Source organism: Dipodomys merriami, unplaced genomic scaffold (assembly GCF_024711535.1).
Source record: "Dipodomys merriami isolate MVZ:Mamm:240054 unplaced genomic scaffold, mDipMer1.0.p SCAF_3, whole genome shotgun sequence".
Taxonomy (NCBI): Eukaryota; Metazoa; Chordata; class Mammalia; order Rodentia; family Heteromyidae; genus Dipodomys; species Dipodomys merriami.
In genome coordinates, this window is record NW_027204492.1 from 38,082,385 (window position 1) to 38,098,541 (window position 16,157).

General features: G+C 42.0%; 1 protein-coding gene across 1 annotated transcript in view; it reads right to left on the reverse strand.

The window, feature by feature from the left end:
- The window catches only part of LOC138840137 (NACHT, LRR and PYD domains-containing protein 12-like), a 55,081-nt gene that overhangs the window by 31,826 nt on the left and 7,098 nt on the right, over positions 1–16,157 (reverse strand). The window contains exons 2-3 of the mRNA XM_070039944.1: positions 7,754–7,841; positions 5,257–5,301 (exon numbers count right to left, since the gene is read on the reverse strand). Coding sequence (XP_069896045.1) covers positions 5,257–5,301; positions 7,754–7,823 — 115 coding nt within the window. The 5' untranslated portion in view covers positions 7,824–7,841. The remainder of the gene's footprint in view (positions 1–5,256; positions 5,302–7,753; positions 7,842–16,157) is intronic.

The following is a 16,157-nucleotide window of genomic DNA, read 5'->3' on the forward strand; positions in this document are numbered from 1 at the left end:
GCGTCAGGACCAGCATAGACAAAAAATTAAAGTGCTAGATGCCAGTGGCTCACACCAGTAATCCTAGCTACTCAGGAGGCTGAGGATCGTAGTTGAAAGCCAGCCTGGGAAAAAAAAGTCTGTGAGACTCTTATCTCCAATTAACCACCAGAAAACTGGAAGGGAACTATGGCTCAAAGTGGGAGAGTGCTCGCCTTAAACAAAAGCTCAGGGACAATGCCCAGGCCCCACAAATGAGGAAAAAAATTACAAACTTTTGTACATCTAAACCTAAGCTCTTGATTTCAACACACACACACATTCCCAAGACAACTCTACCTAGACATCTCTCATATCAGTTAAATGCTGCTATCTATTTCCTCTGAAAAATGTTAGGAGTTATTGTTTTTATTATTACTTTCAACTGTCTATACCAATCAGTTAACAAACACTACCATTTACACCTTCAAAATCAATGTATATCCTACCTAATTTAAAAAAATTGAGGGACAGGATGGGTTGGGAAGGATGGGTGAGAATGTTGAAAGGGGTGACATCAAGTTCCATTGTATTCATAAACTGCTCTGTGAAGAAAAATTAGCTTAAAATTTATTTGTGTTCCAATATGTCCTCTCACACTATGAACTCTTCTGGACTGCTGAAACAGCCTCCCACTTGTCCCCTCTTGCCCATCTACTGCAAGAAATCAAAGAGATTTCCTGAAAATATTAATTTGATCCTGTCAATATCTCATCCAAATTCCCTTCAAACTTTTCATTATAGTTGATATGCTATTTAAAATCCTTACCTCACTCTACAAGGTGCTCCATGAGTTAAACAACCTCCTCTTCCAAAGCCCTATTTTAAACCATTCTTCTTACTGTCTCTGATAAAAGTAAGTGTGGTTACTGAGTTACTGAGGCTTGAATTCAAGGACCTGAGCATTGTTCCTTAGCTTTTGTGCTCAAGGCTGGCGATCTACCATTTGAACCATAGCTCCACTTCAAGCTTGTTTTTGGTGGTTAATTAGATTTAAGAGTCTCACAGATTTTCCTGCCTAGGCTGGCTCCAAATAGATATCCCCACATCACAGCCTCCTCAGTATCTAGGATTACAGGCATGGGCCACTAGCACCTAGCAACACTAGCTTAATTTTTTTTTTTTTTTTTGCCAGTCATAGGGCCTAAACTGTGGGCCTGGGTGATGTCCCTCAGCTCTTCAGCCCAAGGCTAGCACTCTACCACTTGAGCCACAGTGTCACTTCCACCTTTTTCTGCTTATGTGTTATTGAGGAATGGAACCCAGGGCCTTATGCATACAAGGCAAGCACTCTACCACTGAGCCACTTTCCCAGCCCACTAGCTTAATTTTATGTCTTAAAAATGTCATATTGCCAGGAGCCAGTGGCTCATGCCTATAATCCTAGCTACTCAGGAGGCTGAGATCTGAGGATCGCAGTTCAAAGCCAGCCTGGGCAGGAACATCCATGAGACTCTTATCTCCAATAAACCACTAGAAAACCGAAAGTGGCACTGTGGCTCAAGCGGTAGATTGCTTGCCTTGAGCTGAAGAGTGCAGGGACAGTGCCCAGGCCCAGAGTTCAAGCCCCACGACCGACCAAAAAATATATAAATAAATAAAAATTTCATATTCTTTAGGTGCCAGTGGCTCACACTTAGATACTCAGGAGGCTGAGATCTGAGGATCACAATTCAAAGCCAGTCTGGGTAGAAAAGTCCCTGTCAGAATTTTATCTCCAATTAACCACACACACAAAAAAAAAACCAGAAATGGCACTGTGGCTCAAGTCGTAGAGTACTAGTCTTGAACACAAAAAAGCTCAGGAACAGCACCCAGGCCTTGAGCTCAAACCCCAGGATGGACAAAAAAAATGCCATATTCTCCTATGTGCCAATGATCATATAAAACTAATATTTATCAAAATGAACTCTAGGAAATGAAAACAAGAGGTATTTTCTTTGTTGTTTTTGTTTTCTTTATTTTGTCTTGTTTCTCCATTTGTCTGTCTTTGGGAGAATAAAGGGGGGGGGCTTACAGAAATGATGGGACAAGAGTGAGCAAATGCAGCAGAACTACTCACTAGACACTATGTTGAAAATGAACTACACAATTTATGGGTGGTGATGGTGGAGAAAAACTGAGAGAGAGGGAAAGGCTGACATTGTCCAAAAACAAATGTTCCTTTTATCTGACTTATGAAACTGTAACTCTTCCATATAGCACCTTTATAATAGTATTTTTTTATGAACTATACAACATGTGGGCAGGGACAGGAGAGAAAAACTGGAAGAGAGCAAGGGAAGGGGTGACATTGTCCAGAAAGAAATGTACTCTTTACCTGACTTATGTAACTATAACTCCTCTGTATGTCACCTGTATAATAATCAAAAGTAAATATTAAAAATTTAAATTGCATACTCTCTCTGCCTGGAACACGATTCCTCCTGTTCTTCCCATGGAGACTTCCTTCTCATCCGCCTGACCTCAACTGAAAAATTACATTCCAAAAGAGAATTTGTGTGATCACTAAAATTACAGCAGATCCTATCTACTACTATTTCTTTTTCTAGACCTTATGGAAAGTTTATAACCATACTGTTGGTTTTCTGTTTTATTGCTTGTGTTTTCTCCTTAACAATATGTATCGTGACAGGGACCTTAACTGTTGTACCATAATATCTTGGTATCCAGCATGACACCCAGAACATAGTTAACACTCAATAACAATTTATTGACTATGGCTATAAATGTTTCTGCATTCAAAAAAGTCACTTATTATTGTGTATTCTGTACCAGACACTGTACTAGGCACTTCACACATAGTTAATTATCACAATAATTCCATAATGCAGGTATGTTCACCCTTGACACTTTGGGATGGTCAAGTGTACAAGTAGGGCTGGCTTCATGAGAATGCAGTCTGTGCATTTGGTCACATAGCATTCTGTGCTCAGAAGGTCCATATTTGCTTTAATGCCCTTCTGAGGCTATACTGAAATTCTTAAATCTCTGAACAAGGTGGATCCTGCATTTTTATTTTGAACTCAAATCCCAACAATTATATAGCCAATTGCTTTTGGTAATTTATTCAATTATCTTAAATGGCAGGCTTAATTCAGATTCAGATTTGTCTGAGTAACTCACTGAATTCAAACCTCTTGTTAAGAGAATTATCAAAACTGGCATTCTGCCAGGCGCTAGTGGCTAGCACCTGTAATCCTAGCTACTCAGGAGGCTGAGATCTGAGAATTGCAGTTCAAAGCCAGCCTGGGCAGGAAAGTCCGTGAGGCACTTATCTCCAATTAACCACCAGAAAACCGGAAGTGGTGCTATGGCTCAAGTGGTAGAGCTGAAGAGCTGACAGTGCCCAGGCTTAGAGTTCAAGACCCTCCCCCCCCCCCCCCCGCAACCTGAAAAAAAAAGCCCAGCATTTTCCAAATCAGCATTTTTGAAAACTATTCTGCAAGACATTAATAGGAGAGCTATTCTGAAAAGGTGTTGAACAGTAAAGTTAAGATGAGGGCAATGTACCCTCAATCCTCTTAGTAAAATATCTGAACACACATGTGTGAAAAGCTTCTTTACTCTCCTACAATGTTTTTTAAAAGCTGCTTAACTTGGTTTAATCCAGTATTTTGTGTTCTTACAACTATAGAAACTCTTTTCTAACCATGAAGTTATTAACTCCAAGAAAACAGAACTCAGTCTGGATGCTGATCCAGATAAGGCATGGCAAATATTTTCTGGAAATTTTCTTGAGTGGTTTGGGCTTTTCAATCTCTTTCAGTAACAACGTTGACATGGTAACATAAAAGCAGCCACAGACAACATGTAAATGAATAACAGCAGTATTCCAGGAAGACCTTATTCACAGAAGCAGGACACTAGGTGTGTTCAGTAGTCCCAATTTAAACTATTCCCAAAGAGGACTGGTCTTTTTTAGCTATTTAAAATTTCTACATCAGCTGGGCACCTAACACCTATAATCCTAGCTACTCAGGAAGCTTGAGATTCACAGATTACGGTTTGAAACCAGCCCAGACAGGAACATCCCTGAGACTCTTTTATCTCCAATTAACCACCAAAAAGCCAGAAATGGAGCTGTTGTTCAAGTAGTAGAGTGCTAGTCTTGAGCAAAATAGCTCAGAGACAGAACCCAGACAGAGTTCAAGCGCCAGGACTGGCACAAAGAAAAAAAAAACCTCTACATCTAGCTCTTAATGACCACCATAAGTGATCTTTTCAGTATTTCAATACTCACTTGAATATACCTTACATGTTTTAGAAGTTATATTTGCTTCTCAGAGCTTCATAGATACTGCCAAAAAATTAGCAGTTGTTAACCCAGTGAATAAGAGTTGAAAATGGAGAAGGGTAAGGGTGAGAAACTGGATTCATAAGAGACATAAATTCTAAAACAGAAATGTATGGTAATCAGAAAGAATGAGATTGTAGTACCATTCGTAATGAAATGGAAAGACATGGAAAAATTGGATTGAGTTAAGTAAGCTAGACCCAAAAAAAACACAGGTTATAAGGTTTCCTTCATTTGTGGGAGCTAAAATTGTTCCTATAAATCTATAAGTAAATATAAGTATGCAAGCAGTTATAAATGAATTAATTTAAGTATAATAGATTCTATGGAGAGCGCAAATAGTGTAATTTTTTTTCAAACACTAAGTCAGAGCTCAATAAAATAAGTACCAGGAAATGGGTATTTGCAATGGAAGGGGGTAGAAAAATGAATGAGGAAAGGGAGTAGAATGTAGGCAAGAATTCATTGTATATATCACAGAACTTAGAAAAATAAAGGAAGGGATGGGTCAAAGGGTGGGGGGTTGAAGATGTTGAAGGGATGACCAAAAAATCCAATGCATAACCTAAAAGATTAAGGAAAGTGGGGGCTGAGAAGGTGGCTCAGTGGTAGAGCGCTTGCCTTGCATGCATGAAGCCCTGGGTTCGATTCCTCAGCACCACATAAGCAAAAAGAAAAAAAGCCAGAAGTAGCGCTGCGCCTCAAGTGGTAGAGCGCTAGCCTTGAGCTGAAGAGCTGAGGGACAGTGTTCAGGCCCCACGACCGGACCCAAAAAAAAGAAAAGTGAGGGAAGGGGTGATTTGGCAAGGTTGGGTGAGAATGCTGAAAGGGGTGACATTGATCAAATATTCATAAACTGCTTTGGTAAGTGGCACCTCCTTTTTACAACTACTTAAAGACAATAAAAATATTTTTTTTAAAAACGACAAAAAGATATGTACCTGCAGGATCCTTCATTGAACAGGAAGCCAGAGAACTTGAAGCAGCTGTGAGAGGAAAAGAAATTGGGAATAGCATGAATATACCTTCATACCGAAACAGGACATAAGCAGATATTTTCATTGCATGCCTCAGAAATAACCATGAAAAAGTACATCATCACCTCATATCTTTTCTAACTTCCCTATAAAATGTTCTTGCTTTCTTTTTTTTTTTTTTTTTTTTTTTTTGGGTCCAGTCGTGGGGCCTGAACTCTGGGCCTAGGCACTGTCCCTCAGCTCTTCAGCTCAAGGCTAGCGCTCTACCACTTGAGCCACAGCGCCACTTCCGGCTTTTTTCTTTTTGCTTATGTGGTACTGAGGAATCGAACCCAGGGCCTCGAGCATGCAAGGCAAGCGCTCTACCACTGAGCCACCTTCCCAGCCCCTGTTCTTGCTTTCTTTTCTTTTCTTTTGTACAGGGCCTTACTGTGTAAGACTTGGATAGCCTGGAACTTGCTATGCAGTCTAAGCTGACCTCAAATTTGGAATTCTCCTACCTTAGCCTCCCAAGTGCTGGGATTTCAGGCATGTACCACCACACATGCCATCTATAGAGGCATTTTATAACTAATGGCTAACATAAAATAAAGCATAAAACCTTCCTTTATAGATATAGTTAGGATGTGAACATTTTCATTTATACAACTATGTTTGTTAGTCAGATTTTCATAGCTTTGGCAAATACCTGAGGGAAACAGTTTTAAAAGGAGGGGGGATTTATTTTAGCTCATGATTTCAGAGGTTAACAGTCCATGGTCACCTTGCTCCATTGTTTCTGGGCCTGTGGTGAGACTAAACATCATGATGAAAGCACATAGGAGGGCAGCCAAGAAACAAGAGACAGTAAGCCTGTGTGAGCAGGCTTCTTTTCTTTTCTTTGTGTACCAGCCATGGGGCTTGAACCCACAGCCTAGGTTCTGACTCCATTTGCTTATGGCTGGTGCTCTATCACTTTGAGTGGACAGCTTCACTTCTCAGGCTTCTTTTTTCCCCTGTTATCTCGGCCTAGTAGATGTTACCACCCACAATGAAGGCAGGTCTTTCCCCCTTAATCATCTCTGGAAACACCCTCACAAACACACCCAGAAGCATGCTTTAGTATTTTGTTAGGAATCTCTCAATCCAATAAAGTTGGCAACCATACTATCACAATTAATAAGGAATATTTAGGTATGAACTTAAAAGAAATATTTGAAGTGACTTTTCTGGTACTTTTCTTTCCACTGTTGCTTCTGTTGAGCCTTCTTGATAATAAGGAGAATAAAGCATTGCTGAATATTAGCCAAACGAATACATACTATGACCTTTATACAAATACATGCACACACTCATTCCAAACACTTGCACACATGGGTAAATAAAAAATTCAAGCACAGGGCTGAGAATGTGGCTTTGTGGTAGAGTGCTTGCCTAGCATGCATGAAGTCCTGGGTTCAACTCCTCAGTACCATATAAACAGAAAAAACCAGAAGTAGCACTGTGGTTCAAATGGAAGAGTGCTAGCCTTGAGCAAAAGAAGCTCAGGGACAGTTCCCAGGCCAAAGTTAAGCCCCACGACTGAAAAACAAAAGCACACACATATCTTCTCTACCTTCATATAGGTGTTTGTTGCCACTTGGACACCTTGTAAAGAATGAGACCTGGGCTGGGAAGGTGGCTCAGTGGTAGAGCGCTTGCCTTTCATGCTCAAGGCCTTGGGTTCGATTCCTCAGCACCACATAAGCAAAAAGAAAAAAGCCAGAAGTGGCGCTGTGGCTCAAGTGGTAGAGTGCTAGCCTTAAGCTGAAGAGCTGAGGGACAGCGCCCAGGCCCAGAGTTCAGGCCCCATGACCAGACCGGGGGAAAAAAAAAAAAAAAGAATGAGACCTATGGTGGGGTAGGTGTGACTAAAAGATGGAAGGTAAAGGTGGAGAAGAGGAAGCAGGGTCCAGTGAGGCAGACATTATAGTCACTGGAAATGAGCAGGCAATTGGAAGACTAAGGGAGAAAAATTGGTTTGTGTTCATCATAAGAGTCTGCTTTTCTGTGCTATCTCTTGTGGAAAAGCTGTAGTTACAAGTCATGGGAGACTCTTAAGACTACCTTAAGAGAAACAGAGCTGTGGCTCAAAGGGGTAGAACACTAGCCTTGAGCAGAAAGGATCAGGGACAGTGCCCAAGCCCTGAGTTCAAGCCTCACAACCAACAACAACAAAAAGAGTACCTTAAGATGACAAATGTTTCAGAGATTATGCAAACCACTAGAACCACAGTTTTTACTTTGCTGATATGTCTTTGTCATCACTTTGGGTAAACCAAAATTGTGGCATCAATTTCAAGAACTTTAACAGGTCAATATTATATTCAAATGATGCATATACACATTTAACCAATATTTAAACACTCAGAAGAATCCCAGAGGCCATGCAGAGAAGCAGTAGAATTTAAGGTTATACCCACTCTTATTTGAAATTACTTACATTTCTTCTCAGACAATAAACTCCAAGTACAAGCAGCTTCCATATCTTTTCTTTTCTTCTGACTACACATCTCAGAAAATGGAGAAACCTGTAACACACAACACAATGACTGTAATGCCATTACACAAAGTATTTTGGGTACCCTTCATAAAAGGAGAATAGTCTAAAAGTTGAAGAGGCTTATTAGGCTGTAGGTCTGTTTGTATCTGCCATCAACTTTGAGGAAGATTCTTTTCTTTCCCAGATCTGTTTAAATATTTTCAAAATGGCTGAAGAAATGCTAAGCCAGATCTCTTTCTAGGTTTCCCACTATTAAAACCATGGTTCTCAGCTGGGTGCCAGTGGCTCACACCTGTAATCCTAGCTACTCAGGAGGCTGAGACCTGAGAATCTTGGTTCGAAGCCAGCCCAGGCAGTAAAGTCCCCATGAGATTCTTTTTTTTTTGTTTGTTTGTTTTGTCTGTTGTGGGGCTTTAACTCTGGGCTTGGGCGCTGTCTCTAAGCTTTTTTGCTCAAGGCGAGCACTCTACTGGTGGTTTCTTTCTTTCTTTTTTGTTTTTTGTTTTTTGGGTTGTGGGACCTGAACTCTAGGCCTTGGCGCTGTCCCTCAGCTCTTCAGCTCAAGGCTAGTGCTCTACCACTTGAACCACAGCGCCATTTCTGGCTTTTTTTCTTTTTGCTTATGTGGTACTGGGGAATTGAACCCAGGGCCTCATGCATGCAAGGCAGGTGCTCTACCACTGAGCCACCTTCCCAGCCTTACTGGTGGTATCTTGGAGATAAGAGTCTCCTGGACTTTCCTGCCCAGGCTGGCTTTGAACCATGATCCTCAGATCTCAGCCTCCTGAGCAGCTACGATTATAGATGTTTGCCACCGGTGCCTGGCCCCTGAAACACTATGTTTAATTAACCACTCAAAAAGCAGAAGTGGATGGGCTGGGAAGGTGGCTCAGTGGTAGAGTGCTTGCCTTGCATGCATGAGGCCCTGGGTTCGATTCCTCAGCACCACATAAGCAAAAAGAAAAAAGCCGGAAGTGGCTTAAATGGTAGAGTGCTAGCCTTGAGCTGAAGAGCTGAGGGACAGCGCCCAGGCCCAGAGTTCAGGCCCACGACTGGACCCAAAAAAAAAAAAAAAAAAAAAAAAGCAGAAGTGGAGCTGTGGCTCAAGTGGTAGAACACTAGACTTGAGCACAAAGAGGCTCAGGGACAGTGCCCAGGCCCTGAGTTCAAGCCTCACAACCAACATTAAATAAATAAAAATAAAAACTATGCCGGGCGCTGGTGGCTCACGCCTGTAATCCTAGCTACCCAGGAGGCTGAGATCTGAGGATCGCGGTTCAAAGCCAGCCCGGGCAGGAAAGACTGTGAGACTCCTATCTCCAATAAACCACCAGAAAACCGGAAGTGGCGCTGTAGCTCAAGTGGTAGAGCACTCACCTTGAGCTGAAGAGCTGAGGGACAGCGCCCAGGCCCAGAGTTCAAGCCCCACGACCGACAAAAATAAAAAATAAAAAAATATAAAAACTATGATTCTCATTCCTACCTGCACATTAGCATTATTTTCATACTATCCTCTAGGACTTACTTTGTTCTTTGCAATATGATTTATCACTTAATATATTTGATAATCTACTTATGTATTATGTCTGCTTTTCTTCATCTGTATTTCTCACAAACGAAATTTCTGAGCCTAATGTTCAGCCTTTGTCATGAACTCTGAAATTTCATACACAAAAAAATAGAACTCATTTTCATATCTGATCTCTAAACTCAGCCATGAGACTTGCTCTGGCTAACCATATACCCCATACTGGACATGTCCTCTGTTGTGATGTTGTCACTGTCATGAGAGAAGGCACAAGAAAATTAAGCCCAGGGAGCTGGGAAGGTGGCTCAGTGGTAGAGCACTTGCCTTGCATGCTCGAGGCCCTGGGTTCGATTCCTCAGCACCACATAAGAAAAAAGCTGGAAGTAACGCTGTAGCTCAAGTGGTAGAGTGCTAGCCTTGAGCTGAAGAGCTGAGGGACAGCGCCCAGGCCCAGAGTTCAGGCCCCATGACCGTACCCCCCCCAAAAAAAAGCCCAGTCCCCAGGTTCAAGAACTAAGAAATATATGAGACCCACCTACCCTAGCAAACAAAGCAGGAGCACCTCAACCTGAATCAGTTGCCAATATAGCTCTTCTAATCAGCTCTCAGCTGATCTCCAGAACTCTGCCAGTAAGTGCTTAATAAAGTGTTTAATTTTTCATAACACAAAAATTTTGGTTTGGATTACATGCCACTGTGGCACTATCTGACACATCTTGTTAGAACAAAACTACCTAGAAAGTGTTTGGCACAGACTGGATACCCATTAAATATTTATTGAATAAATTAAGTAAATAGAAGCTTTTTAAAATAATGCAGTAAGGGCTGGGAAGGTGGCTCCATGGTAGAGCGCTTGCCTTGCATGCCTGAGGCCCTGGGTTCAATTCCTCAGCACCACATAAGCAAAAAGAAAAAAAAAGCCAGAAGTGGCGCTGTAGCTCGAGTGGTAGAGCGTTAGCCTTGAGCTGAAGAGCTGAGGGACAGCGCCCAGGCCCAGAGTTCAGGCCTCACGACCGGACCCCCCCCCCCCCCAAATAAAATAAAATAATGCAGTGAAACTGGGTGCTGGTGGCTCACTCCTGTAATCCTAGCTACTCAGGAGGCTGAGATCTGAGAATCATGGTTCAAAGCCAGCCTGGGCAGGAAAGTCCATGAAACTTTTATCTCCAATAAACCACCAGAAAACCAGAAGTGGGCGCTGTGGCTCAAGTGGTAGAGCGCTAGCCTTGAGCTGAAGAGCTGAGGGACAGCGCCCAGGCCCAGAATTCAGGCCCCACAACTGGACCCCAAAAAAAAATAAAAATAAAAATGAATGGAGCAGGGCGCCAGTAGCTCATACCTGCAATCCTACCTACTCAGGAGGCTGAGATCTGAGGGCCATGGTTCAAAGACAGCCTGGGCAGGAAAGGCCATGAAACTCTTATCTCCAATAAACCACCAGAAAATCAGAAGTGGTGCTGTAGCTCAAGTGGCAGATCACTAGCCTTGATCACAAAGAGACCCAGGGACAAACTCCCAGGCCATAAGTTCAAGCTCCACAACCAACAACAACAAAAAATGGAGTATGGTTCATACTAAAAAATAACCTTTGAAATACTTGTAGGGTCACATTTATAAAACCAGAAACAAACAAGCATATTAATGGCCAGATTGAGAGATCTAAAAGATGGTGGATTGAGCCTGGCCCAGGAAGGAAAAATCTCTATACTCCATCTCCAACTAGCAAAATGCCAGGCTGAAGGCTTGGCTCAAGTGGTAGAGTACTAGCTTAGCAAATGTGAGGCCCTGAGTTCAAACTCTAGTACCACCAGAAGATATATGTGTGTGTGTGTGTGTGTGTGTGTATGTTTTATATTACATGTTTTATGTTTGTATGTGTATATATGAACACATATATACATATACCCAAGTATACATACATACATTTAAAAAGTTTCCAGCCTGTCAATTATGGCTTATGACTATAATCCTAGCTGCTTCAGAAGGCTGAGATCTGAGGATTGCATCTGGAAGCAGCCTGAGCAAGAAAGTCTGAGACTTATCTCCAAGTACACAAAAAAGCCAGAAGTGGAGCTGTAGCTCAAGTGGTAGAACATTATGCCTGAGGAAAAAAGACCTGAGTTCAAGCCGGAAGACCAGAGCGTGTGCGCGCACACACGCACACACACACACACACAGATTCCAGGAGCCAAGATGACAAACTGCTGACAACCACTCTTCTATCACCCCCCAACTGCACACCTGCAACAGAGGTATGGTTCAAAAAAAAGACTTAGGTAAAGACACAAGAAAATGTATATGGAGCCAGGTGCCGATGCCTCATGCCTATAATCCTAGCTACTTAGGAGGCTGAGATCAGAGGATTGTGGTTCAAAGCCAGCCTGGGCAGGAAAGGCTGTGAACTCTTATCTCTAATAAACCACCAGAAAACCGGAAGTGGTGCTGTGGCTCAAGTGGTAGAGCACTATCCTTAAGTTGAAGGAGCTCAGGGATAGTGCCCTGGCCAAGTTCAAGACCCATGATCGACATAAAAAAAAAAAGAAAAGAAAAGAAAGAAAATGTATATAGAGAGAAAAGTGAAAAACAAAATATTAAATCTCAAATATCTAAAATCAAGAAGCAAGGAACAAACTGCAGTCAGAAGGAGCAGTGGGGGAAAGCTTTCATGACAGGACCAAAGTTCCCTTGTCATTCCCCACCCACCACTTTTTCCTTTCTTTCTTTTTATTTTTTTTCAGTGCCCTCTAAGCTAAATACACACGTGTGAAATACCAGACACAGAAAGTACTGGGGGGCTGGGACTGGGAAGGTGGCTCAGCGGTAGAGTGCATGCCTTGCAAGCATGAGGCCCTGGGTTCGATTCCTCAGCACCACATAAATAGAAAAAGCCAGAAGTGGTGCTGTGGCTCCAGTGGTAGAGCGCTAGCCTTGAGCTGAAGAGCTGAGGGACAGCGCCCAGACCCAGAGTTCAGGCCCCATGACCGGCAAAAAAAAAAAAAAAAAGAAAGTACTGGGGGGTTCCTCAACAGCCCAATACAAAAGACCTGAACTCCCTAATTCCACCACTCTGGAAAAGGAACCCAGTCAAAGAGGAAAAACCACACCTCTAGATCCTCAGCACATCCAGAATAGCAGTGTGACAGACTTACAGATACTTGGTAGAAGGTGTATGATTCAATGGGGGAGTACTTACCTAGCAAGCACGAGGCCCTGACTTCAAACCCAGTACTTTCAAATGCCCCTTCAGTGACACCTGCATCCTCCTCCCTACCCACCAGAGCAGGCAAAATGCTTTGGGGTAGAACTTTGTTTTATATCCTGTCTCACACACCTTGTACTTCTCCCTCAGGGACATAGGGTAGCGATGCTTATTATGCATCTAATTCTAGCCTTTTCTAGGGAGGGAGCAACAGCAAGGCCCTCTGTAACCATCAGAAGGCAAAAACTGATGATGTAGAACTTTTCTTATAAACTGTCGCATAAGCCTTGAGCTTCTGTCATCAGTGATTCAGTCATTCAGTAAGCAACCTGGTCTTAGGAGGAATAGAGTCTTATGTCAACCCAAGTAAGATACAGAGGTGGTCCCTTTAACATCCTGTAAGCTTATACTCAATTGATGACTGACAAGGCAAGATCTCAGACAACAAGTTCACAGGGACTATTACAAGACCCTCTAAGCTAACGCTCTGCAGGTAGTTTCCTCCAACTTAATACACTGGTATGTTTCTGGCAGATAATCCTCCTCCCTGCATTAGAAATCCAGCCGCAAAATTTATTTATTATTATTTATTATTTATCTTTCTTTTACTAGTAGTTTATTCCACTTCCTTCTTTCTATGTGGTATTACTTTATTTTGTGCCAGTATTGGAACTGGAACACAGGGCCTCATACTCTCACTCAGACTTTCAACACAGATGACGTCAATTCAACCAATTGCGCCACAAATCTACTTCTGCCTTATTTGCTAGTTCGTTGGAGATAAAAGCCTCTCAGAGGGCTGGGAAGGTGGCTCAGTGGTAGAGGGCTTGCCTTGCATGCCTAAGGCCCTGGGTTCGATTCCTCAGCACCACATAAGCAAAAAGAAAAAAAGCCAGAAGTGGCGCTGTGGCTCAAGTGGTAGAGCGCTAGCCTTGAGCTGAAGAGCTGAGGGACAGCGCCCAGGCCCAGAGTTCAGGCCCCACGACCGGACTCCCCCCCCACACCCAAAAAAGCCTCTCAGAGCCAGAACTGAAGGCTCAAGCCTGTAATCCTGACTGTGATTTGAAGATTGCAGCTTGAAGCCAGCCCAAATAGAAAAATGGAGACTTGCATCCCCATTACGCTTCAGAGCCAGAAGTAGAGGTGTGGCTCAAGTGGTAGAGTGCTAGACTTGAATGAAAAGGCTAAGTGTGATAGGCCCTGAGTTCATGTTCTAGCACTGGCTGGTGCACACACATGTGTGCACAAACACACACACACACACAAAGAAAAAGAAAATGAAAAACTGGAATCAACTTGAATATTCATTAGTGGACAAATGAAATATGGCGTTTACATACAATGGAGTATTACTGAGCCTTCAGATTGAATCAAAGTCTGACACATGATGTTAACATAAATGATCTTGAAGACATATTACCAAGCGAAATAATCTAGACACAAAAGAACAAATATTATGCGATTCCAATTATATGGGGTACCTGGAGTAATCAAATACAGGAAGATAGAAAGCAAAGTAGTGTTTACTAGGGGCTAGGGAAGAGCAATAAAAAAATTGTTCAATGTTATTGGTTTCCACTTGGGAAAATGAAAAGTTTGGTAGATGGATGATGGTAGTACAATAACTTGAATTATTTAAGGCCACTGAACTTAATACTTAAAAACAGCAAATTTTGCTGGCCACCTCTGGCCTGTAATCCTAGTTACTCAGGAGGTTTAGATCTGAGAATCACAGTCTGAAGTCAGGCCAGACAGGAAAGTCCATGAAACTCTTATCTCCAATTAACCACCAGAAAACTGGAAGTGGTGCTGTGGCTCTAGTTGTAGAGTGCTTACCTTGAGCTGAAGGGACAGAACGAAGGCAGAGATCAAGCCCCTCCACTAACAAAAAAAAAAGATTTAAAAGAGCCTGGGGCCATGGCTCATGCCTGTAATCCTAACTACTCAAGAGGCAATCAAGTTTCAAAGCCAGCCCAGACAGGAAAGACCAGAGACTCCTATCTCCAATTAACCATCAAAGAGCCTGAAATAAAACTGTAGTTCAAATCCAAGAGCATTAGCCTCGAGAAAAATAGAACTTAAGGACAGTTCCCAAGTCCTAAGTTCAAGCCCCAGGACTGACATGAACATGCAAGTACATGCACAGATGTAAAAGAAACATAATAAATATAATAATATGCTGGGCGTTGGTGGCTCACACCTGTAATCCTAGCAACTCAACAGGCCAAGATCTGAGGATCGCAGTTCAAAGCCAGCCCAGGCAGAAAGTCCATGAGACTCTTATCTCCAATTAATTACCAGAAAACCAGAAATAGAGCTGTGGCTCAAAGTGGTAGAACACTAGCCTTAAGTACAAAAGCTCAGTCTGGGCTCTGAGTTCAAGCGCCACAAACAACACACACACACACACACACACACACACACACACACACACACACACACACACACACACACACACACACACACACACACACACACACACACACACACACACACACACACACACACACACACACACACACACACACGCTAAGTTGGTCTTGATTAGATCCCATTTCCCACAAAATTCATTAGAAACCATTTTTAACAACTAGAGATATTGAGTGTTTTCTAAGGACTAGTGTGATAAAGACATTGCAATTATGTAAGATCATTTCTCCCTATAATTCTTTTCTTAAACATACTGAAATATTTAGATTAAAATCATGATACTCATGATCAATCTATTCCACACAAGAGAAAGGAGACATATGAAGAAGCATGGCAAAATGTGGTGGCTACTAAAACTTTGTCATGGATATGTGTATGTGGGTTAACTGTACACTATTATACAAGTTGAAATTTTCATAATAGAAACTTAAGCTATTTATACAAATGTAAAGGAAAAAAAAAACTATGTCCAACTTAGATATGCCAAAGCAACTGCTATCCCTACATGACCTGGTGGGAGGAAAATGAAGGACACATGAATGGTAAGCAAATGCTGTCATTATATTCAATGAACATTATGTGAAAAATTGAACTCTATAACTTGAGGGTAGAATAGGAGGTTAGAAAATGTGGAAGAATGATGGAAGGGAGGGACACTGATCAAGAAGTGTTATACACATAACTTGATTTATGGAATTATAACCTCTTTGTACAACTACTTCATTAAAAAAATTAAAAGGTCGTTTTATACCTGTTCTTGGCTTTGTGTGTGCTAGTCCTGGGGTTTAATTCAGGGCATGGGCACTTTCCCTGTGATTTTTTTGCTCAAGGCTACTGCTCTACCACTTTAGCCACAGGTCTACTTCTGGCTTTTTGATGGGTAATTGGAGATAAGAGTCCACAGCTCTACTTCTAGCTTTTTGATAGTTAACTGGGGATGAGTCTCATGGACTTCCCTGCCTGGGCTGGCTTTAAACCATGATCCTCAGATCTTAGCCTCCAGAGTAGTTACAGGCATGATCCACTGCTGCCTGATTCATTTGAATCTTCTCAAAAGCCAAGAATAAAGGGAAGAACAGAGAGAGAGTACAAAAGAAGTGGTGGCATTGTCCAAAAAGAAATGTATTCATTATCTGACTTATGAAACTAACCCTTCTGTATATCAGGTGTATAATAAAAATATAAAT